Here is a 23730-nt window from a genome sequence, read left to right as displayed (position 1 = left end):
CAGGAGTTTGGGACTAGCCTGGCCAACATGGTGAAACCCTGTTTGTACAAAAAATATGGAAATTAGTCTGGTGTGGTGGCGCATGCCTATACTCTCAGCTACTTGGGAGTCTGAGGCAGGAGAATTGCTTGAACCCAGGAGGTGAAGGTTGGAGTGAGCTGAGATCCTGACACTGTACTCCAGCCTGGATGACAAAGTGAGACTCAGGCATTCAAAAAAAGAAAAGAAAAAAAATTCACAAGTGGTTTTCTTAAATTTTAATAAATTTGCCTTTCCATCATAAAAGCAGTAAAGCAACATATTTAAAGTCTGGAAAATAGATGCAGGAATTCCAAATTACTGTTTAACACAACTATTCTCATTTTATATATTCTCTTACAGCATTTTTGCATGTGTATTTCGCATGGTTACCACCATGGTAAATATAATATAAAATTTTATGGTCAGACTTTTTTCACGTATGTTGTTCTTTTTGCTACATAGACTTCATATGTTTTATTTTTAAATGACTATATTATTGCATTAAGTAAACATCATTATTTAGTTCATCATTCATCAATTACTGGAATGAACTTCTTAAATATTTATTGAATATTGCTACAATGCCTACAACCTAGATAGAGATTATATCTCTATCTACACTTACATAGATAAGTACAGAGAGTACACAAAGTCTTTATAAAGACCGTCTCCTGGCCGGGCGCGGTGGCTCAAGCCTGTAATCCCAGCACTTTGGGAGGCTCAGGCGGATGGATCACGAGGTCAAGAGATCGAGACCATCCTGGTCAACATGGTGAAACCCCGTCTCTACTAAAAATACAAAAAATTAGCTGGGCATGGTGGCGCGTGCCTGTAATCCCAGCTACTCAAGAGGCTGAGGCAGGAGAATTGCCTGAACCCAGGAGGCGGAGGTTGTGGTGAGCTGAGATTGCGCCATTGCACTCCAGCCTGGGTAACAAGAACGAAACTCTGTCTCAAAAAAAAAAAAAAAAAAAAGACCGTCTCCTTTAATTTTTTAAATGAAAATGTCTAAAACATATTTCCAGCACTGGACTAGATATTTTCACATATTTTATTTCATCTTATCCCTAAACTAACCCTTCGGTATCAGGCTAACAATCCCTATTATAAGAATAAAAGAAATACAATAAGAGGAAATGTACAGGTAATATTTAAGTAGCTAAATCTCAACCCAAATCTGACATCAAACTCTTAGGACAAGCTATCTTTCTAAAATGTACTTTTCAAATTCCCTTTTTGTTAGAACTAAAGGATAACTTAACCCTGTACTACTAAGACATTTTAGAGTCTAAGCATAAAAACTTTGATGTTCTGTTTGGCTATTATGGTATTTTATAAGTTCGTGAACAAGAGCGTCTAACAGTAAAGCACATATCATGTAGCTCGCCACAGTCCTTACCTCTCACCTCATGCACATGTGTGCATGTACATACATACACACACAGACAGACACACATACAAACACATACAAATACAACCACAACTACACACAACCACACATGCACAGTCATACAAACACACACATATAGACACTCAACCACATATGCACACAGACCCAAACATACACACAAATGCACATGGCATTCTAGGACCTTTATGTTATCTACCTGTCCTTTGAAGGCACCTGAGTTCATGTCCCCTTTGTTAGAATTTTAACCAAACAGAGGGGACACCTGTTAAGAAACTGGGAAGCAGCTGCAGTAAATCTATAATCCACACAAAACTAATAAATTTGGGAGATAATGCTGTTCACAGCAGTAGATAGGCGATTATTGGGATTCTTAAATTAACCAAATATATTTACATTTGGGACATGCAAAATTCCTATGTTTTTGTTCTGGTTTGAAGTTTATGCTCGTTATGATATTGCCTCAGACAAAAAACTGGCAGGATAACAATATGGTCATGAAATCAATAACTCACATTTGTGAAGACAATTTTAACTTTTTAAGTATTTTTATATCTGTAGTACAAGGCTCAGAAACAAAAATAAAAGCAATTAAAATGATGTAAAAGAGCAATTAAAACTGAAATGCCACATAACCAACCATATAATTTTTAAGAGCTCATACTGAAACATCAAAGAAAAAACATTTTTAAAAGAAGATTTTTATTATATTGCCTAACTTGCATTCTTAGAAACCTCTTCTAGTTATCGTCTAATCCTAAAGAATTTCACTGATTGTTTAATTCTTTGTTTCCCTGGATGATGTCAAAGGGTTTCCTCCCTTGAGGAACTGATACATTTCCCAGAAACTTAGGAACCTGGAGATGCCCCCAAGTTGCCTCACGTTCTAATTATGTTTACCTTGCAATATTTGGAACTCAGTAAATATTCTAAGAAAATCATTTTAGGACATTATAATCTGACTTTAGACAATTCTTACCATTTTTATGGCTTTTGTAATTATTATAGATAATTATGAGTGAACCATTTTTTTAAACCTTATACTTTATGCACTGTCTAAAAATTAGCACTGTGATAATCTAATATTAGCACAAATTCATATCTAATGGCATCCATATTGACTGAATTATAAATTCATCCTTTTTCAAATCTTGAATTAGAAGTACTTAGGAACATCAATTCATAATAGCATGCAGGAGAAATAACTATATTGAGTAATTTGGGCACTTGTCACCTGAGAAGTTAAAAGTGAACAAGCTGTATCTACATGAAATTATACATACATAGGTGGACACGAGAAGCATTCTTCTTATATACATCTTACATGTGCTCTGTATGCACATGCCTCCAGATGCTGGTCCTGGATAACAAAAATCCTGCTTTCTGCTTATTCTAAAGCAATCTTCTGCATGTCAGAATAACTAACCAAGTTGAGTCTAGGAAGTGATTGGATTCTGTATTAGTTTGCTTGGGCTGGAAAAACAAAGTACTAAAGACTGGTTGGCTTAAAGAACAGAAATTTATATCCTCACAGTTCTGGAAGCCAGAAGTCTGAGATTAAAGTGCCAGCATGGTTCATTGCTTCTGAAGTCTCTCTCCTTGGCTTGCAGATGGCTATTGCGATGGTTAATATTATGTGTCAGCTTGACTGGGTGACAGGATGCCCAGATACCCATTATTTCTGTGTGTGTCTGAGAGTGTTTTCAGAAAAGATTAGCACTTGAACTGGTGGACTGAGTAATGCTGATGCGCCTCCTGATGTGGGTGGGTACCGTCTCATCCACTGAGGGCCTGAATAGAACAAAAGGTAGAGGAAGGAGGAATTTGCCCCATTTATTTCTGAACTGGGATATTCCATGTCATCTTCTGATCTGGAACTACGATTTGTACTATCTGTCCCCTGGTTTTCAAGCCTTTGGACTTGAACTGAATTACACCCCTGGCTTCCATGTGTCTCCAGCTTGTAAACAGCACATCATGGGACTTAGCCTCCATAATCATGTGAACCAATTCGTCATAATAAATCTCCTGCATATATATTTATATACATACAAAAAATATGTGGAAGCCTCAGCACAGGCTTCCATCATCACGGTGGACTAATGTCCAAAGGGCCTGCTGGAGCTGGAATCATCGAGACCATGCTATTTCAGGCAGCAGGAAGGAGGAAGGCAGAAATGGCGATAGGGAATGCCCTAGCACAACTGCCTCTTCAGGAGTCTTCTTGTGTGAATATGTATGTTATGTATTATAATATGCATATGTATATATTTATATGTACATATACATTCATATGGTACATATAAACATCTCTCTATATGTATATATACACAGGCACAGTTGTTTTCTTTGGAGAACGCTAAAACGGTCATCTTCTTCCTGTATCTTTACACATCGTGTCTGTGTTTTAATCACCTCTTTTTTGGGATATAAGTCATACAGAATTAGGACCCACCCTAATGACTTCATTTAACCTTAATTACCTCTTTAAAGGACCTAGAAGTTACTACTTCAGGATTTCAGGCTGGGCACAATGGTTCATGCCTGCAAACCTAGCACTTTGCAAGGCTGAGACAGGAGGATCACTTGAGCTCAGGAATTCGAGACCAGCCTGAGCAAATAAGGACTTTACCTGTCTCGTTTCCTCTGAGTCCTTAGTATCTAAAACTATCTGGAGCAAAGTATATGCATAATGAATATGGTTGGACGTTAAATATCTGAAACCCTATTGCTACAAAAAATACAAAAATTATCAAGGCTTGGTGACACATGCCTGTAGTCCCAGCTACTCAGTAGGCTGGGGTAGGAGGATGGCTTTAGCCTGGGAAGTGGAGGTTGCTGCGAGCGGAGATAATGCTACTGCACTCCAGCCTGGGCAATAGAGCCAGACCTTGTCTCAAACAACAAAAAAAAGAATAAATTAAGACTTCAACATGTGAATTTTGGAGAAATACAGTTTAGCCCATAAAAGGCTTATTTCTATGTTTTATAATGGTGAAATAAGTAACTACTACCTTTGCAGAGTTGAGTTGCATTGTTTAAAAAAAAGAAAGAAAAAGAAAAATGAAGTTAGAAGACATATAGCTTTTTAAACCATATTCTCCACCAACTCAGCCAGACAAAGGCAGTTTGTTCCTTAAAGAGGTGCTTTCCATCTAAAGTAGCAGTGGAAAGACCCCTTTGCCAGCCGGTCTGGTCCCCTCTTGCAAAGCTGTATGCACATGTAGGGTGCATAATAAGAACAAAGAAAAACAGAAACAAAAACAGGGTGACCGAATGACTCTCCTCTTCCATTCATGATCATGTGTATTGTCACCACTGGTCCCTGAAATCCAAAATTATAGACATTAGGATGGTGGTGCTCAAACAACTAGGACAAGTCCACCCCAAACTATCTAGGAAACATTTTTTATATGTTCTCAGCCTCAAACATATCAGAATATGCGAGTGATGCAGCAGATAGGATTAAATTCATCTGTATACAACATAAAAGTGAAAATAAGGGTGACTTTACATAGAAGTTCAGAGAAAAGTGGTCTACAGTAGGTATGGTTGCTCCATGGTCATCAGAGATCCAGCTCTTTCCATCTCTCTGGCTGCCATTCTTAGTACAGGCTTCCATCATCACGGTGGACTAATGTCCAAGGTGGCTGCTGGAGCTGGGGCCATCGAGACCAAGCTATTTCAGGCAGCAGGAAGGAGGAAGGCAGAAATGGCAATAGGGGATGCCCTAGCACATCTGCCTCCTCAGGAGTCTTCCTGGAGATCCTGTCTGGTAGCTTCCTCTTTTAATTCATCAGCAAGGGAGTCTAGGAAAAGTAATGTCTCAGATGCACCATTCTGAATCAAATCAGTTTGGTTCCATAATGGCCAAGGGATAATGTGTGTTGTAAGTGCTTGCTGAGGGACTCTAATGATTAATACATCTTAACCCCTGAGAACAACTGTTAAACAGTTTCTTGGAGAATTTTCTTGAGTTTGCCATCCCTAAGAAATTAATTGAAGGACACTTTTCTCATTTGACTCCCCGCATCCATGCTGCCTGTTCTCAACAATAGCCCAGATTTTCATTTGAACATTGAGCCCTGTCCCACTCTCAGTCTATATGGTCCACGTGCAGGCCCATCCTTAGTCCTAGGGATCAGACAAATGACCCCAGCGTAAACCTCATCAGCATGTATCCCATTGGCCAAGCAATTTGTTCAAGGGTAAGCATATGACCTAAGCCAATCAAATCAGAGTGTGTCTCAAGACTTTTGCTAGAATGTAAACTCAGTAAAAATAAGGATCTTACCTATCTCGTTTCCACAACTTTCTCAACATCTAAAACTGACTGGAACAAAGTATATGCTTAATAAATATGATTGGATGTTAGATATCTGAAAATGGGGCTCAGAGATTAAAGAAAAACTAGATTTTGATTACATGGTTTGAATCTCTGTCTCTATGTACCTCAACTAAATCTGTCCTTGGTTCATTCAGTTACTAAGTCCATGAATTTTATTTATTTGCTTACAGCAGCTTGAGTTGGAATTTCTCTTACTTGCACCCAAAAGGTAATAGGGAAGTAGGCAGGACCAGTAAACTAAGCCAGTAAAGGCTTAACATTTTATTAGGCTCAGAATATACTAATCATTTCTATTGAGCAAAAGAACTAAAAACATACAGGATGATTTAATAAGTAGGATTTCAAAATATGAAGAGATGAGGAGTCGCCCTCTGATGCACATCTTATTTTGTTTTTAACAGTCAGTGAGTCACCCCACAGAAATACAAACTACCATCAGAGAATACTATAAACCCCTCTTCACAAACAAACTGAAAATCTAGAAGAAATGAATAAATTCCTAGAAACAAACACCCTCCTAAGACCAAACCAAGAAGTCAAATCCCTACATAGATCAACAACAAGGTCTGAAATTGAGGCAGTAATTAATAGCCTACCAATCTAAAAAACCTCAAGACCAGACAGATTCACAGCTGAATTCTACCGGAGATACAAACAGGAGCTGATACCATTCCTTCTGAAACTATTCCAAACAATTCAAAAAAAGGGACTCCCCTTTAACTCATTCTATGAGGCCAGCATCATCTTGATACAAAATCTGGCAGAGACACCACAAAAGAAGAAAACTTCAGGCCAATATCCCTGATGAACATTGATGTGAAAAATCCTCAATAAAATACAGGCAGACCAAATCCAGCAGCACATCAAAAAGCTTATCCACCACGATCAAGTCTGCTTCATCCCTGGGATGCGAGGCTGATTCAGCTACACAAATCAGTAACTGTAATCTGTCACATAAACAGAACCAATGACAAAAACCACATGATTATCTCAATAGATTTGGAAAAGGCCTTTAATAAAATTCAACATACCTTCATGTTAAAAACTCTCAATAAAAAAGGTATTAATGGAACATATCTCAAAATAATAAGAGCTATTTATGACAAATCCACAGCCAATATCATATTGAATGGGCAAAAGCTGGAAGCATTCCCTTTAAAAACCAGCACAAGACAAGGATGCCTTCTCTCGCCATTCCTATTCAACACAGTATTGGAAGTTCTGGCCAGGGCAATCAGGCAAGAGAAAGAAATAAAAGTTATTCAAATATTAAAAAAGGAAGTCAAATTGTCTCTGTTGGCAGATGACATGATTCTATATTTACAAAACCCTATTGTCTCAGCCCAGAAGCTCCTTAAGCTGATAAGCAAGTTCAGCAAAGTCTCAGGATACAAAATCCATGAGCAAAAATCACAAGCATTCCTAATATACCAACAAATAGACAAGCAGAGAGCCAAATCATGAATGAATTCCCCTTCACAATTACTACAAAGAGAATAAAATACTTAGAAATACAGCTAACAAGGGATGCAAATTACCTCTTCCAGGAGAACTACAAATTACTGCTCAAGGAAATAAGAAAGGACACAAACAAATAAAAAAAAATCCATCTTTATGGTTAGGAAGAATCAATATTGCAAAAATGGCCATACTGTCCAAAGTAATTTATAGATTCATTGTTATTCCCATCAAACTACCATTAACATTCTTCACAGAATTAGAAAAAACTACTCTAAATTTCCTATGGAACTGAAAATGAGCCCACATAGCTAAGACAATCCTAAGCAAAAAGAACAAAGCTCTAGGCATCACACTACCTGACTTCAAACTATACTACAAGGCTACAGCATGGTACTGGTACCAAAACAGATATATAGACCAATGAAACAGAAGAGAGGCCTCAGAAATAACACCACACATTTACAACCATCTGATCTTTGACAAACCTGACAAAAACAAGCAATGGGATTTGCTATGTAATAGATGGTGCTGGGAAAAGTGACTATCCACATGCAGAAAACTGAAATTAAACCCCTTTCTTACACCTTATACAAAAATTAACTCAAGATGGATTAAAGACTTATGTGTAAAACCCACAACCATAAAAACCCTAGAAGAAAACCTAGGCAATACCATTCAGGACATAGGCATGAGCAAAGACTTCATGACAAAAATGCCAAAAGCAATTGCAACAAAAGCCAAAATTGACAAATTGGATCTAATTAAACTAAAGAGCTTCTACACAGCAAAAGAAACTATCATCAGAGTGAACAGGCAACCTACATAACAGGAAAAAAATTTTGCAATCTAACCATTTGACAAAGATCTAATATCCAGAATCTGCAAGGAACCTAAACAAATTTACAAGAAAAAAAAAGTAACCCCATCAAAAAGTGGACAAAGGATATGAACAGACACCTCTTAAAAGAAGACATTTATGCAGCAAAAAAAAAAAAAAAAAAAAAAAGAAAGAAAGCTCAACATCACTGATCATTAGAGAAATGCTAAACAAAACCACAATGAGATGAGATACCATCTCATGCCAGTCAAAATGGTGTTAATTAAAAAGTCAAGAAACAATAGATGCTGGTGAGGCTGTGCAGAAAAAGGAATATTTTACACTGTTGGCGGGAAGGTAAATTAGTTCAACCATTGTGGAAGACAGTGTGGTGATTCCTCAAGGATCTAGAACCAGAAGTACCATTTGACCCAATAACCCCATTACTGGGTATATACCCAAAGGAATACAAATCATTCTACTATAAAGACATATGCAAGCATATGTTTATTGCAGCACTATTTACAATAGCACAGACATGGTACCATTCCAAATGCCCATCAATGATAGACTGGATAAAGAAAACGTGGTACATAAACACTATGGAATACTATGCAACCATAAAAAGGAATGAAATCATGTCCTTCATGGGAGCATGGATGAAGTTGGAAGCCATCATCCTCAGCAAACTAACACAACAACCAAAAACCAAACACCGCATATTATCACTTGTAAGTGGGAGTTGAACAATGAGAACACATGAACAGAGGGAGGGGAACAACATACACTGGAGCCAGTCGGGGAGCGGAGGATGAGGGGAGGGAGAGCATAGGATAAAGAGCTAATGCATGTGGGTCTTAAAACCTAGGTGACAGGTTGATAGGTGCAGCAAACCACCATGGTACATGTATACCTATGTAACAAACCTATACATTCTGTACTTGTATCCTGGAAATTAAAGTAAAATTTTGAAAAAGAAAAGAAAATCGGTGAGTCTTTTCAACAAATGGTGCTGGAATAACTGTACATCTATATGCAAAGAAACAAATCTGGACAAGATTTACACTTTACACAAAAATTAATTTAAAACAGGCAACAGGCCTAAATGTATAATGCAAAACTATACAACCCTGGAAAATACCTTAGGAAACAAATCAAGGTGACCTTGGGTTTAGTGATGACTTTTAGATATAACATCAAAAGCATGATCCATAAGAGAACAAATTGTTAAGTTAAACTTCATTAAAATTAAAAATGTCTTCTCTGCAAAAGGCACTGTTAAGAGAATAAAAAGACAAACGACAGACAGAGATAATATTTGCAAAATACCTATCTGACAAAGAACTGTTATCCAAGTTATACAAAGAACTCTTAAAACTCACAATAAGAAAAAAAATAACCCAATTGTACAACGGGCAAAGGTCTAAAGAGACACCTCAGCAAAAAAGATACACAGATGACAAATAAACATATGAAAAGATATTCAGCATCATACATCATTAGAGAAATGAAAATTAAAACAAGAAATCACTAGACACGTATTAGAATGGCTAAAATACAAAACACTGATAACATCAAATGCTGATGAGGATGTAGAGCAACTAGGACTCATTCATTGCTAGTGGAAATGCACAATGGTAAGACATTTTTGAAGACAGTTTGGCAGTTTCTTACAAACTAAGCATTGTCTTACCACACAATCCAGCAATCCTATTCCTTGGTATTTATTCAAATGAGTTGAAAATGTCCACACAAAAACCTGCATGAGAAAGTTTATAGCAACTTTATTTGTAATTGCCAAAACTTGAAAACAACCAAGATATCCTTTAATACACATCTGTGCAATGGACTAACTTAGTGATAAAAAGAAATGAGCTATCAAGCCACAAAAACACATGGAGGAAACTTAAATGCATATTGCTAATTGAGAGAAGCCAATCTGAATGGCTGCCTTACTGTATGATTCCAATTTTATGACATTCTAGAAAAGGCAAAACTATAGAGATAGTAAAAAGATCAGTGGTTGGTTGCCAGGGACTCAGAGGCAGGGAGGGACAAATATGTAGAGCACAGGTGATTTTTAGGGCAGTGAAACAATTCTATGTGATACAGTAATGGCAGATGCATGTCATGGTACATTTGCTAAAACCTATAGAACATACATCAAGAGGGGACATTAATGTAAACTCTGTAAACTTTAGTTAATAATGTATTAATATGCGTCATCAATTGTAACAAATGTAACATGCTACTAAAAGATTTTAGGCCAGGTGCCGTGGCTCATGCCTGTAATCCCAGCACTTTGGGAGGCCGAGACTGGCAGACAACCTGAGATCAGGAGTTCGAGACCAGCCTGACCAACATGGTGAAACCCAATTTCTACTAAAAATACAAAATTATCCGAGCATGGTGGTGCATGCTTGTAATTCCAGCTACTCAGGAGGCTGAGGCAGGAGAATCACTTGAACATGGGAGGCAGAGGTTGCAGTGAGCCAAGATTGGGCCATTGCTCTCCAGCCTGAGCAACAAGAGACTGAAATTTTGTCTCAAAAAAAAAAAAAAAAGATTTTAATAGGAATAGAAGAAACAAAGTGTGGGGTCAGGGAGTGTGGGGTTGATATGTGAGAATTTTCTGTACTTTCAACTCAATTATTCTATAACCTGAAAACTGCCCCTCAGTTATGAAATCTATTTAAAAAACAAATCAATAAAGTTTTAAAATAATGAGAATAAATTTTGAAGCAATATTCCCTCTATTTTACGTTTCAAGCTTCAATAACAAATTTTTACAAAATGTACATGCCAAAATAGTCCACATCTAAAAGTTTATCCTGTAAATATATGCACGTATTGATCAAAGATTTACATCAAAGATTATGTACTATTGTCAGTAGTAGCAAAGCCTGAAAACAACTAAATGTCCATTAACAAATAATTGGTTCAGTAAATTACGCTTTTTTACACATGAAATACTACAGAACAGTTAAAAAGAGACAACCATATGTGCAGAAGGTAAGTAAGCTCTGTGATAGGGAAGGTATCGTTGTTTTGTTGTTGTTCACTAATACGGCCTAAGTAACCAGAATTGTGCCTGGCACCAGGTAGAACCTCAATAAGTATTTGTTGACTAGATTAATAGAGAATAATGGTTAAATTTTTTAGAAAAACAAAGTAAAAACAACATGCATATGTTTTGTCATGCTAGGTTGAAACCTGGGGGCATTCCTCTTGATTAAGAGCTACCCCAGATGTAGACTCTGATTTTCCATGGAGCTAGGAGCAGGGATAAAGAAAGCACGGTTTTTGAAAATAAATTTGAACCACTTTCAACAAAACTCCTCAAGCTTGTTAGTGTGTGTAGACTCAGCCTTAGAGTAGGAGTTTATTATAAAGGTTCAAATTCATAATATTTTATGGTGAATACCAAGACTTACAATAAAACTTAACAGTAATCAAGAGACTGTGGGAATGATGTAAGGTTGGCCCTATGGAACAGAACAGAGAAACCAGAAAGAGATCCACACTTACATGGTTATTTGATTTTGACGAAGAGGCCAAAGTAATCCAATGGGGAAAGTCTTTTCAACAAATAAAAACAAACAAAAACAGAAACATTACTTCTATATGGAGGAAAAACGAACCTCAATCTTCACCTTATACAATACACAAAAACCAATTTTTTTTAGTCAGAGTCTCACTCTGTCGCCCAGGTTGGAGTGCAGTGATAGGATCTCGGCTCACTGCAGCCTCGACTTCTTGGGTTCAAGTGATTCTCCCACCTCAGCCTCCCAGGTAGCTGGGATTACAGGCACTCACCACCATACCTGGCAAATTTTTGTATTTTTAGTAGAAACAGGGTTTCGCCATGTTGGTCAGGCTGGTCTTGAACTTCTGATCTCAGATATTCCACTCTCCTCAGCCTCCGAAAATGCTGGGATTATAGGTGTGAGCCATAGGGCCAGGCCAAAACTTAATTTATTATCGATAGTAGACCTAGTAAAAGTTAAAACTATAAAGTTTCTAGTTTAGAAGAAAACACAGGAGAATTTTTTTGGTGACACAGTATAGGCAAAAGTCTCTTAGGACACAGAAAGCAATCAACATCAAAGAAAAAAGTGGATAAATTAAACTTTAAGGCCAGGTGCAGTGGCTCAAACCTGTAATCACAGCACTTTGGGAAGCCAAGGTGGGCAGATCACGAGGTCAGGAGTTCGAGACCAGGCTGGCCAACATAGTGAAACCCTATCTCTATTAAAAATACAAAAAAATTAGCTGGGTGTGGTGGCAGGCACTTGTAATCCCAGTACTCAGGAGGCTGAGGCAAGAGAATCGCTTGAACTTCGGAGGCAGAAGTTGCAGTGAGCTGAGATTGCACCATTATACCATTATACTGCAACTCGGGCAACAATGCCAGACTCTGTCTCAAAATAAATAAATAAATAAACTTTAAAATTAAAAATACATATTTTGAAGACATTGTTAAGAAAATGAATAGGCTAGCCACAAAGTAGGAGAAAATATTCACAAAGCATGTATATTTGATAAAGGACTCATGTCCAGAAGATATCCTATAACACAGTAACGAAAGAAAAGACAAACAACCCAAAACAGGACACATGTAGAGAAATAAGGTCCAAGTGATGCTCAGTGTGATGAAACAACCAGATACCTGAGAAAAGAATTAATCCAGTAATGCTATATGACCCTCATGCTTTATCCAAACTCTGAATACATGAAAGAATCATTTAATATTTCAAGAAGATAGCATTAATTGGCATATAGATTTGCCCATTAAAAAGTAAATTTAACATAAAAATAATTATTTCTTTTTTTTTTTTTTTTTTTTTTTTTTTGAGTCTCGCTCTGTCACCCAGGCTGGAGTGCAGTGACCCGATCTCAGCTCACAACAACCTCCGCCTCCCGAGTTCAAGCGATTCTTCTGCCTCCCAAGTAACTAGAATTACAGGTGTACGCCTTCATGCCCAGCTAATTTTTTGTATTTTTAGTAGAGACAGGGTTTCACCATGTTGGACAGAATGGTCTTGATCTCTTGACCTCGTGATCCACCTGCCTCAGGCTCCCAAAGAGCTGAGATTACAGGCGTGAGCCACAGCGCCCAGCAAAATAAATATCTCTGTCTATGAATCTCATTCTAATTAACCGTTAACAAAGTTTGGTAATAATAACTCACCAATAAAAAGCCACATTAAAAACTGTGTTAACATATAGTTTATTTTTATTTCATAGCATTTTTAAAAATATAAGCCACCTAATATTTTGAAAAACATACACAGAATAATCATTTAGCTGCCACAATATTACAAAAATAAAATTACACAGAATAAATTGCACAAGAGAACAAAATAATCTCTGCTGAGTCACTCTGACTAGGAATATGTAATAGTCACTAGGAAGGTGAAGTGGAGCAGTATGGCCATTTCTTCATGACCAGTTATCACTAAAATCAATCACAGAACCTATTCCCAGGAGACCATTCCATTCACTATACAGGAATATGTGCAATATATAGATGTCAAGTTAACATCTTGAATTCAATTCCAAATACCATTCTTTCTTTTCCTCTGGGAGACAAGTTCAATGGCAAGGTAGAATAGTGAAGACCGTGGGACATCAAGCCCATGACTGGCCCACGCATCTCCCTGCTGGTTCTACAACACAAGAAAGAGAATAAAGTGTACTGTGCTATCTAATATCATAGTCAGTAGCCCCATTTGGCTATTTGAATTTAAATTAATTACAATTAAACAAAATTTCAATTTTACTTCCTCAGTCACAATAGCCGCATTTCAAGTGTTCACTCACCACACGTGGCTAGTGGTTACCATATTGGACACTGCAGATATAGAACATTTCTGTCATCACAGAAAGTTCTTTTAGACAGCCCTAGATGTGGGAAGTGTTTCTTCTTTGCTTAACTAGGATGTAGGCTGCTATGGAAGCAGTTTTGAGAGGCAATTCTTCTCCCAGGATATTCCTAGATTGGTGGTGGAGTCACAGAAGGGAGTAAGGTAGACTTTCTTTGCAAGGATTCCCCTCCTCCATGCATGAAAGTGATGGTCTTTTTATAGGCATCAAATACACAAACCCAGACTCCACCAAAATATAACTGACAGGAAAATTAGGGAGGAGAGAAATGATGCAGATGAGGGAGCAGCACAGTAGTACACTATTTATCTTATACAACCCTCCATTAAGAGGTTATGGTCACCAAGGAAGTATGCAGGTACCCAGAGCCCTCTAGAAAATCCTGATGTGTGACAAGGATATTGATTGAAAGAGAAGGTCAGTCCCGTCAAGTGCTTTGTGAGAAAACCGGATATGCCTTCGCTCTGCTCACTCTCTCAGAGGGAAGCAGTGATGCTTGGAGCTTTGCCAGTTGTGAAGGAACTACATTTTGATATTTTTGAACTTTATGCTCTTCTGCAATTTTATTTTGTAACCAGGGCATAAACTGTTAGTTGTCTTCCCAAGATTCACCACCATCTTCTTCCTTATCAAGAGAAACTGGATTTTGTGAAAGGCAGTTATAGCTCCAGCAACAAAACCTACATTTCTCAGACAATCTTGCAGATAGCAGTAGCCAATGACACAGTCCTGGCCAATGAGATGAAGGCAGAAGTTATTGGGGTGCTGAGGAGGCTCTTTAAAAGGAAGTGGATTTGAACTGGCATGGCTTGCTTTCTCTGTGGGCTCCCTCCTTCTTGTGGGGAGCTGCAGGGACCATCTTGGAACCTGGAGGAAAAAGCCAAGGAAACCTCAGCAGCCACCTTAATTAAGCCTGCCACCCGTGAGCTGCTGAACCAACACCATCAGCTGCCTGACTCTAACCTCCTTGTTCTGTGAGAAAAGGACAAAGCCTCTGATTTGTTTAAGCCACTGTTCAGTCCAAAACTTCCTATTCGATTGTCAAGATAACAATTCATCTTGATTCCCAATAGGAAAGTGTGATTTTTCATCTGAAAGGAAAAGACATCTTGCTTGAAGAATCTGTACCTATTCAATAAATTCAAGTAACTTCAGAGTCATACTAATAAAACAAGAGACACATATAAAGGCTTTAGCTAGAACCCACCCATGTCTTCAGTATGTCTATACAGACCTATATAAAGTGGCTACTATTAAGGAAAATAAGGTAGTTTTTTTAAACTTAATCCATCAGAAAGCTTTTCTGCATGGCTATTAGGTTCTGATTACTGGATTTAAATGCCCTTCTGATCATCCAGCTTCCTATATGGGAAGATGCTTGTGACTCAGACACTTAATCAGATCATTATTAATCCATAACATTATTTATTTTGTGTAGACAAACTTAAAAATGGAAGACTGAGAAATTTATTTCACTGATTCAAACAAGAAAAGAACTACATCAAAGATTTACAACTCAGTTCTTAACCTTCCATTGTATGTGACACAGACACCTGACAGTGACATTCTAATGATCCTAAAGTTTTAATTGTGGATTTAGCTTAAATATGCACAAATACCTCAGAGTAGCTGTCAAAATTAAAAAGCAAACTACAGCACTGTGTAGATACCTTATGTATTACATTAACATCTTCAGTATTCTAAAAGTCTCTAGATTAGTAAGTGTGACTTACAAAAAAAAAAAAAAAAACAAATATTTCCCACTATTCTAAATGGTTTAACCATTTACAATCTTTAACATTTTGGCTATTTAAAATTTAACTCTATTGCACTAATTTTGAAACTATAGACTAATTGGAAATATGGAATGTCAAACTAAAAATAGAGTATTTCATATTTTGTACTCACCTAGTTCCAAGCTTCCACCCCTGCAAGTGAACCAAAAACAAATCCTGGCACCTTGCCATTCCCAGAAAAGCCAGTGCATGGCACACTCTGGGTAAATTTTCTCTCTTATTCTGTAGAATCACACCAGATGGCATCAGTTCTGCATCTACAGCTGTGCCCTAAAATTGAAGTTCAGACATAGGAATCTACTTTATTAGACATTTTAGATTTTGCAGGTGTGAGTGTGATGTCATCTCATTCAACTTAAAATGGTTGTCTTGCCAAGTAGAACTGTAGATCCATTGCACTTATAAGTTTGGGAATTAGTGCAACAACCAAGATTGTCCTGATAAGATCTGAAGTCATTTTGAGCAGCTGAAATTTAGAAACAATGATGAAATAATAACATTTGAAGTAGAATACGATTATTGCATAATAGAATTATGGCTCATTTCCTTATAATGTTAGAGATTCAGGTCAGCTTCTAACATTGCTGTAGAATCACTAAAAACTTTTTTATTGAAAATAAAACATAGGAATCTTTTATAATCAAGTTACACTTATATAATAAGCAGTTATTTTAAATGTTCTTGACTTTTCAAGTGCTTTAATGTCTAGCTCACAGTTATACAGTCTTTAAAAACAGACATGGCACATAGCGATTGTCAGAACAGGGGGTAGTCAGGGGATGGAGTAGCCAACATGTAGAAGCCTGGAACCTAGAATATTGTGGGTGTCAGAGTATTCAATCTAAACCAAGAAGGCATAAAAGTAGCAAAAAATGTGAGTTTGAAAGTAGTTCTAATTTGGGAGATTGGTCTATGTCAGATCTTGGGGAAATGATGACTGAATAAATAAACAGCAAAAGATGGCTCATCTACAGGTGTCAAAGATTCAAAAGCAGAGTCTCCAACAAAGCAAGGGCAGGACAGGAGATCAACAGCAGCAAGATCTAACAGCAAATGTGAGTTACCTTAATTCCCAGAGCTTAGAGTCAAGTTCCAAGCAGAGGTTGAGTAATAGAAATAAATATTCATTGTGGGCTAGATAAATGGGAACTTTTATCTTTTATTTTAACTTTTATCTTTTATTTAACTTTTATCTTTTATTTTAACTTTTATTCATTAACGAATTTGATTACAAGGAGGTTATAAAATGGCATTGGACACAAGTTAGAAAGGCACCTCTCCTTTCTTAGGAACCTAAGTCAGTAGAACCAGCTGAGAGACTGGATTAATACTGAGATGGCAGCAAACTATTCACCCTGACTTCTCGATAGTCTCCTGTCTAGGAAGAATCATGGGCAGGTTGAACTTCTGGATACCAGTGATGCTGCTAGGAAGATTAAAGGATTGCAAACTCAAGAAGCCAAGCATGTGGTTAAAATAATTTGCATTCTGGTTATTCTAAAGTGTGAAATGATTGTTTTCAATCCTTACAAGCAACTATAATTGCTAATTAATTACTCTCACATTCATTTTCAATGCCCATATTAACCATACAACCCTTTAACTAAATGCCCTGCAGAGATACCAACCAATTAGAGAACTACTGTTCAAAGCACAATACAGAATCACTGCAGTTGATTCGGGGAAATTCAAACTGGGAATTCAAATCAAGTCTTACCATAACTCTGAAAAAGAGGTGAGAGTTTGTTCATACCATAATAATTAAAGTAAACCACTTATTTCATTAAGAATAGGTCTATTTGGGGAAAGTGAAATAGAAAATGTGGGAAATTATTGATGTCTTGGGCCAAAATTATTCACCTGAGACTGTTTTTCCTCTGAAGCATTAAAATAATTGTCTTACACTTCACTTTTATATTACCAACTTAGGGAAACTTTACTATTTCATGGTTTTTAGTCTCTCTCCATGGTCTTTCTTTGTGCCTAAAATTAGTATTTTCAATACTACAGTTATGACTTAGCTTATCCCACACTAACATGACTAAACCCAAATCTTCCCTTACTGAAGACCATGTATATCTGCATCACATATTTCACTCCAAGAATCCTTGCACTGTCTTTCAAAAGAGCAGAATGATTATTAAAATTGCAAGCACTCTTGACATCTCATTTAAATTTCCACAATCCTCTACTGAGACTGATTCTTGCAATGAGTTAGGAGTCAGTTTGGCTTTGTGGTTCTGGTAGAAGCTCACCAGTTTTGAGTGGGAGAGAGTCCTTTCATTCCTTGTACCCATTTCCCCCATCCTGAACCTACACTTTTTTAGGCCCAGGATCTTTAGAAGTTTAGTCATAACTAAGGACAACGTGAAACCATGTGTCATTCCCAACTTACCATTTGCAGAAAGCTTCCCTCTCCTGTCGTTCCATCCTTCTCTTCGCAGGCCCAAACTGTCATTGCAGCTGTGGTTCTTTATGCACCAGTCAAGGGCAGAGGCTCTAGGCTCTAGGCTCTAGAAAGAGAGACAACATAAATCTAGGGGAAAGCTTCTGAAGGACGAAGTTATTTCCCAAACTAACATTACCGAGAGGGTACTTAGGGCATACTGGTACTCGAGTTTGCTCCTGTCTGCCCATCTTTTACAAAAGCTCTAGTAATTTAACCTGAAACCAAAGACCCGCTTCCTCGTCCTTTTCCCTGTTTCCCTACACTATGCAAACAGTACCTCTCTTAGCCGGCCCTCCATGCCATCACCCAAAATTTCACATACCAGCTAACCCTAAGGCATCTGCCAAATAACTCTCACTGTAGCGTTCATCCTCCGCTGTCCCAGATTCAAAACCCACCCTGCACAGCAATCCGCAGGCACTACCTGTGGTTGGTGGCTAGAATATGAGTAAGGATCACCAGGAGGAAGGGATTCCTCCCTCCAAATGGACCACTGAACCTTCTCTCCCCCGCCCCCAACCCCAGCACCACCAGATGAACTCCATTTACCATCTCCCAAAGAGCAACAATATGTAAAGTAATATTTAAAATACTTCAAGTGCGCCCTGTTTCCTCATGCCAGCCGCCCCAAATCCCACACACTCTTTCTCAAAAATGTGGATATTCAGGTTAACCTTCAATTTTGTTCGAAAGTGGCTGAACTGAATTGTCTGAATAATTTAGTTTTCCACTCCTTGGGTATAACTAAAATGCAGTTGGACTGAGAAGAGCTTGCAGATGTCCAAACTCATTCCGGCTCCAAAGGGTGAATCCTCTTTTCGCCATTTCTCCCAGCCCTGGAACAGCTTGGGGTCCCTTCCGAAGAGCTCAGCCCAGAAATACATACATCCACCGCCCCTGCCACCCGAACGCGCTGGCAGCCCCGGGCCTTCCACAGGAGTGGAGACGCGGGTCCCCGCGCCTCACGCCGGAACGGACCCGTCACAGCCGCCGAGACCCGCACCTGGAAGCTGGGAGGCCGCAAGGACTGAGAATCCAGGCGGAGACCCAGCCCAGCGCCCGCGCAGCTCGGTGCCCTCCCGCCTGTGCCCGCACTCGGGTCACACCGCTTGCTCTCGAGAGAAACCCCAAGGCTCGCGGTGCACCGAGAGGCGCCCGGGCTGTAGCGCCCCGGCCGTGTTGGCCACGGAGTTCTTCAGCTGCTTGATGACCACGAAGAGCAGGAGGAAAAGTAAGAAGAGCAGGAAGAAGAAGAGCGCCAGGTAGAGCAGCAAGTTGAGTTCCCACTCCATGCTGGAGACGCCGGCGCTCGCAGGCAGTGCGCGCTCCGCGCGGGCTGCAGCTGGAGGGCGAGCGCGCCGCCCGCACACCCACCTCCCAGCACTCCCGCCCCGAGCGAGGGCGCCCCGCTTTGGGCGCCGACTCCGGGGTCCGTGTTCGGCCTCCCCCGCCTCCGAGGAAACGCGCCAGGGAGCCGAGGAAATCCGGCGCCGACTCTCCCAGCTGGCACCAGAGCCTTCCGCTTCGCCGAGATCCTCTCCCGTGCTGTTGAGGACGCGAGCGACTTCCCTAGGAGCGAACTTCCGCGGGCAGGGACGCCGGGAGAAGAGGTAACAACAGCTCAGTCTCCCAGAGGAGATCGGGACTGGTGTTTTGTAAATGATTTAAAAGTTTCGCCACCAACATCCAGTAGGGTCCCTAGCCCAGTCCCTTCCCAAATAATTTATTTCGTTGTATCCCTCCGTTCCTGCTTTCCGAAACGTCAGGGGATGCCGTGGCCCAGGGACTCAAACGATTGAAAGGTGACCGTGAAGATAGGGTCTGAAAGGCTATGAGATGATTTCGTGCTATGAGATGCCTGAGTGAATTCCACTTCGAGCTGTCTTGCTCTTCAGAGTAGTAGAAGCATTCAGTGTTGAGTGTACTTTTCTATGGACAACAGGTCATTTGGAAACGCATTAAGAATAAAATGTATTTCAGCAGTTATATAGTACAAAGCTTTCAAATATTGGCCTCAAATTCAATTTTGTTGGTGAAAAAAAGGAAAACAAATTTACTCAAAGTGTTTCTTGAGTCCCTCATGCCTTTCTCTCTCTGGTTGACGTGACCCAAAACCCATATCGTGCAGCTTTGAAAGCAATTCAATGTGTCTATTACTGCTTAACAAATTACCCCCAAATTTAGTGGCTTCAAACAACATAAACGTTGATCATCTCTCACAGTTTCTGTTGGTCTGAAATGCGGGAGCACTGGCTGGGTGACCCATATGCGGCTCCGTTCAGGTGTCAGCCAGGTCTGTCCTCAGCTGAAGGCTTGTCTGGAGGTGGAAGATCCACTTGCAGAGTGGCTCACTCACTGGCTGCCAGGTAGGGCTGGTTGTTGGTGGGAGACCTCAGTTCCCTTCCATGGGTGTTTCCAACACAGCTGCCAGCTTCCCCCAGAACAAGTGATAAAGGAAAACAAAGCAGAGGCTGCAGTGCTCTTTAACACTAGCTTCAGAAGTCACATGCCATCACTTCTGCATTATCCTACTGGTCACACAGGCCAGCCCTATTCAGTGTAGGAGTGCAAGGACATGAACGCCAAGGAGTAATGATCACTGGGGCCCATCTTGGAGTCGGCTGTGACAGCTGCTAATACAGCCAGTTACCATTGCCCATTTGTGGGCCCAACTTAATTTTATTATTTATGAAGATACGGAACTGCCTCCTGGACTGAATTCTGGGGATGAGGCCTTACAGCTCCCCAGATTGTAATAAGTGGTTGCTCCAGGGATGACAGGGGTTCAAAGAGACAGGGTGGTATGAAAACAGTCTGAACTGGAAGTCTCCTGGACCTGATTCTAGTGTCAGCTCCACCTGTCAGGGGTCACTTTTGCTCGGTGACTCTCAGTCCCCTCATCTGTAACATGCCTTGCTTCTCTTTCCCTTGAATTTGTTATGAGGCTCAAAAAATGAGTAAATGTTAAATAAAAACATGTTTTGCTATATAAATGTCAGATGCTGTTGTTACTTTATTACCAAGGGTCCCCAGTGTTACAAGCTACTGTACGAAATTTCCAGGGCCTGGGCCTCTCCATGCAAACATCTTCCTGCATAAGCATAAATAATCTTTCTTTCATTTTCTCTTTGTCTCTCTCAATAACATTATATTGATCCACTTCATAGGCAATGGTATGCTGGAGCTGGCTCATAATGACTCACAGGAGCTGATTGTTAAGTTTTGTAAACTAATTGTTAAATTCCAGCTATTATTAAAAATTAAATTATAGAAACTATATTTCTGTTAACAACAAAAATAATTAATACCTTTTAAATTGCCATTAAAAGCAAAAAGTGTGATTGTGTTTGCGCCAACCTCAGTACTACATTTCACTATTGTCTGTGCACTTGAGGTTATTTACATCCGTTGTAGCTGTGTGGTGAAGATGCTGCATAGTGGTATGTTACTGCATATCTCTTCCCAGCTGTGTTAAGTGCTGTCATGTTGGTAGCTTGAAATTAGCCATGATGAGTGGGTTCTCCCTGAGAAAATGGACAAATGCTACAAATCAGGACCAGGGAGGCAGTTGTTAGATTAACCAGCACAACACTGCTCATGGGACTATTGAGAGAAATTTGAAGCCTTATACAAATTTAGCAAAGATTTGTGATTTTTTTTTTTTTTGACTGCCCAGAATCCACACACCTCCACTCTAAGCACCACATGTTCCTACGGATGGAATTCTCCATTTTATGTAATCTTGGCAAGAAGACAGATCCCAGTGCCTACTTTCCCTTGCCACCTCCTGTTATGGAAACCAGGGGGATCAGATATATCTTTTACCCACTCCTGATACAGTGTAGAGAGGAAGGCAGGAAGAGCTATGCCTGAAACTTAGCCAAATATCCTTGCCTCCAGGACTCTGAATCTTGGGAGCTGTCAGAACAGGAGGAATGTTTGGAAGTCAGATGCATCCCAGTTGCACGGACACTCTGAGCACCAGAACAGTCCCAATAGTGACCTAGGCGTGCCTTCTGATGCCTGCTGCCACAGCATCATCAACTCCCAGCCCAGACTGGGCACTTCTGCTTTCTTTCCACTCTGTAGCCTTCCACTGGCTTTCCAGGAAATCTTATTGCTGCGAGGCAGAGTAGTTAGTGCCAGTTTGCAAGGGAGAATGCTGAAATCTTATTGCTGCAAGGCAGAGTGGTTAGCGCCAGTTTGCAAAGGAGAATGCTGACTAATTAAGAAAGCATTGCTTAAGTATTTTGCACATGTTAAGCACTCTTAATTAACAAGTCGTTTGGTAGGAAAGGCATATGATTTGGCACATTGCCATCCAGATATCCAAGCTGTCAAAGGATGAAAATTCAAGCATGGAGCGGTTAAGTGACCTGCTGAAGACCACACAACAGCTGGCACTGGCAAGTGGCAGGAGAGGGATGTAAACCCAGAAAGTTTGGCTCCAGAGCCTGCACTCCCAACCCTCATGATTGTACTGCCTCACAGGGAAAAGTATTCTTACTTTTTTTTTTTTTTGAGGCAGAGTCTCACTCTGTCACCCAGGCTGGAGGGCAGTGGTGTGATCTCAGCTCACTGCAGCCTCGACTTCTTGGGTTCAGGCAATTTTCCCACCTCAGCCTCCTGAGTAGCAGGGATTACAGGTGCATATCACCATACCCGGCTATTTTTTGTACTTTTAGTAGAGATGAGGTTTCACCTTGTTGGCCAGGCTGGTCTGGAACTCCTGATCTCAGGTGATCCACCCACCTCAGCCTCCCAAAGTGCAGGGATTACAGGCGTGAGCCACTGACTGCATCCTGCTGGGGAAAATATACTTTTATGTGCATGACCATCAAGTTAATCACCATATTTTTTTTTTGAGCGTCAAACTAAAAAAAAAACACATTTCAAGAGACATATGCTTTCTGCATCTCAGCTCCTACTTTTGAAATCTTGAAGGTCAGAACTTCAAATGAGCCAGTGTTTGTCTGCAGAATGCTGGGGGAAAAGGGCAAGGGATGAAGGTTTTATGTTGCGAAGCTCAAACCCATGTCAGCCTTTCTAACCATAACTATTTAGATTATCCATTTATCTGAGCAGCTTACATGGATTTATAAGAATAAATTAATAAATAAATTCTTATATTCATTCTCCATATAATTTGTACTTAAAATAATATTGCTGCCACGAAAAATAACGTTACATTTAGTAGATGCTCCCAATGCTTTTCAGCCTCTGGTCATGTTTATGTACCTCACGAGGCTCTGGACTTCAGTTGATATTGTATAAATGACTCCATATGAATAAAGCAGAATCTTTCTCTTCCTAAAGATGCACGTTAGTGGAAATTCATAGAAAGAAAATCCAAGCATTTTTAAAAGCAGAAAGGATACTCATTATAGATGAGCATAGCTGCTTCCAGCAACTCAAAGATGCACAAATGGGTAGGTGGAGGGAGCTGTGTCACTACAATCACATACCACTGCCCACAGTGTGGACCCCATATACACTCCCACGTACAGCATGCCTCATCCCCAACTCAGAGTTAGACTTCATGCA

General features: G+C 39.6%; 2 protein-coding genes across 5 annotated transcripts; both read right to left on the bottom strand.

The window, feature by feature from the left end:
• Positions 1–13273: 13273 nt before the first annotated feature.
• On the bottom strand, positions 13274–20627 carry LOC101053246 (small integral membrane protein 43). 4 transcript variants are annotated; one of them, XM_039479013.2, is made up of 4 exons: positions 19190–19278; positions 18133–18250; positions 15850–16007; positions 13274–14808 (listed from the first exon to the last, which is right to left on the bottom strand). In XM_039479013.2, exons 2-4 carry the CDS (start codon positions 18193–18195, stop codon positions 14631–14633), a joined length of 399 nt encoding a protein of 132 aa, XP_039334947.1. In that variant the 5' UTR covers positions 18196–18250; positions 19190–19278; the 3' UTR covers positions 13274–14630. The 4 variants fall into 4 exon arrangements, with proteins under 4 accessions (XP_039334947.1, XP_074253050.1, XP_039334946.1 ...); XM_074396949.1 differs by lacking the exons at positions 13274–14808; positions 19190–19278 and adding exons at positions 14820–15069; positions 19561–20627; XM_039479012.2 differs by lacking the exon at positions 13274–14808 and adding an exon at positions 14820–15069.
• SMIM43 (small integral membrane protein 43) lies at positions 19285–19548 on the bottom strand. The gene has a single exon (XM_074396950.1). It carries the CDS (start codon positions 19476–19478, stop codon positions 19287–19289), a length of 192 nt encoding a protein of 63 aa, XP_074253051.1. The 5' UTR covers positions 19479–19548; the 3' UTR covers positions 19285–19286.
• Positions 20628–23730: the final 3103 nt, after the last annotated feature.

This window comes from Saimiri boliviensis, chromosome 3 (genome assembly GCF_048565385.1).
Source record: "Saimiri boliviensis isolate mSaiBol1 chromosome 3, mSaiBol1.pri, whole genome shotgun sequence".
NCBI classification, from domain to species: Eukaryota; Metazoa; Chordata; class Mammalia; order Primates; family Cebidae; genus Saimiri; species Saimiri boliviensis.
This window is presented reverse-complemented; position numbering and strand designations above follow the sequence as displayed.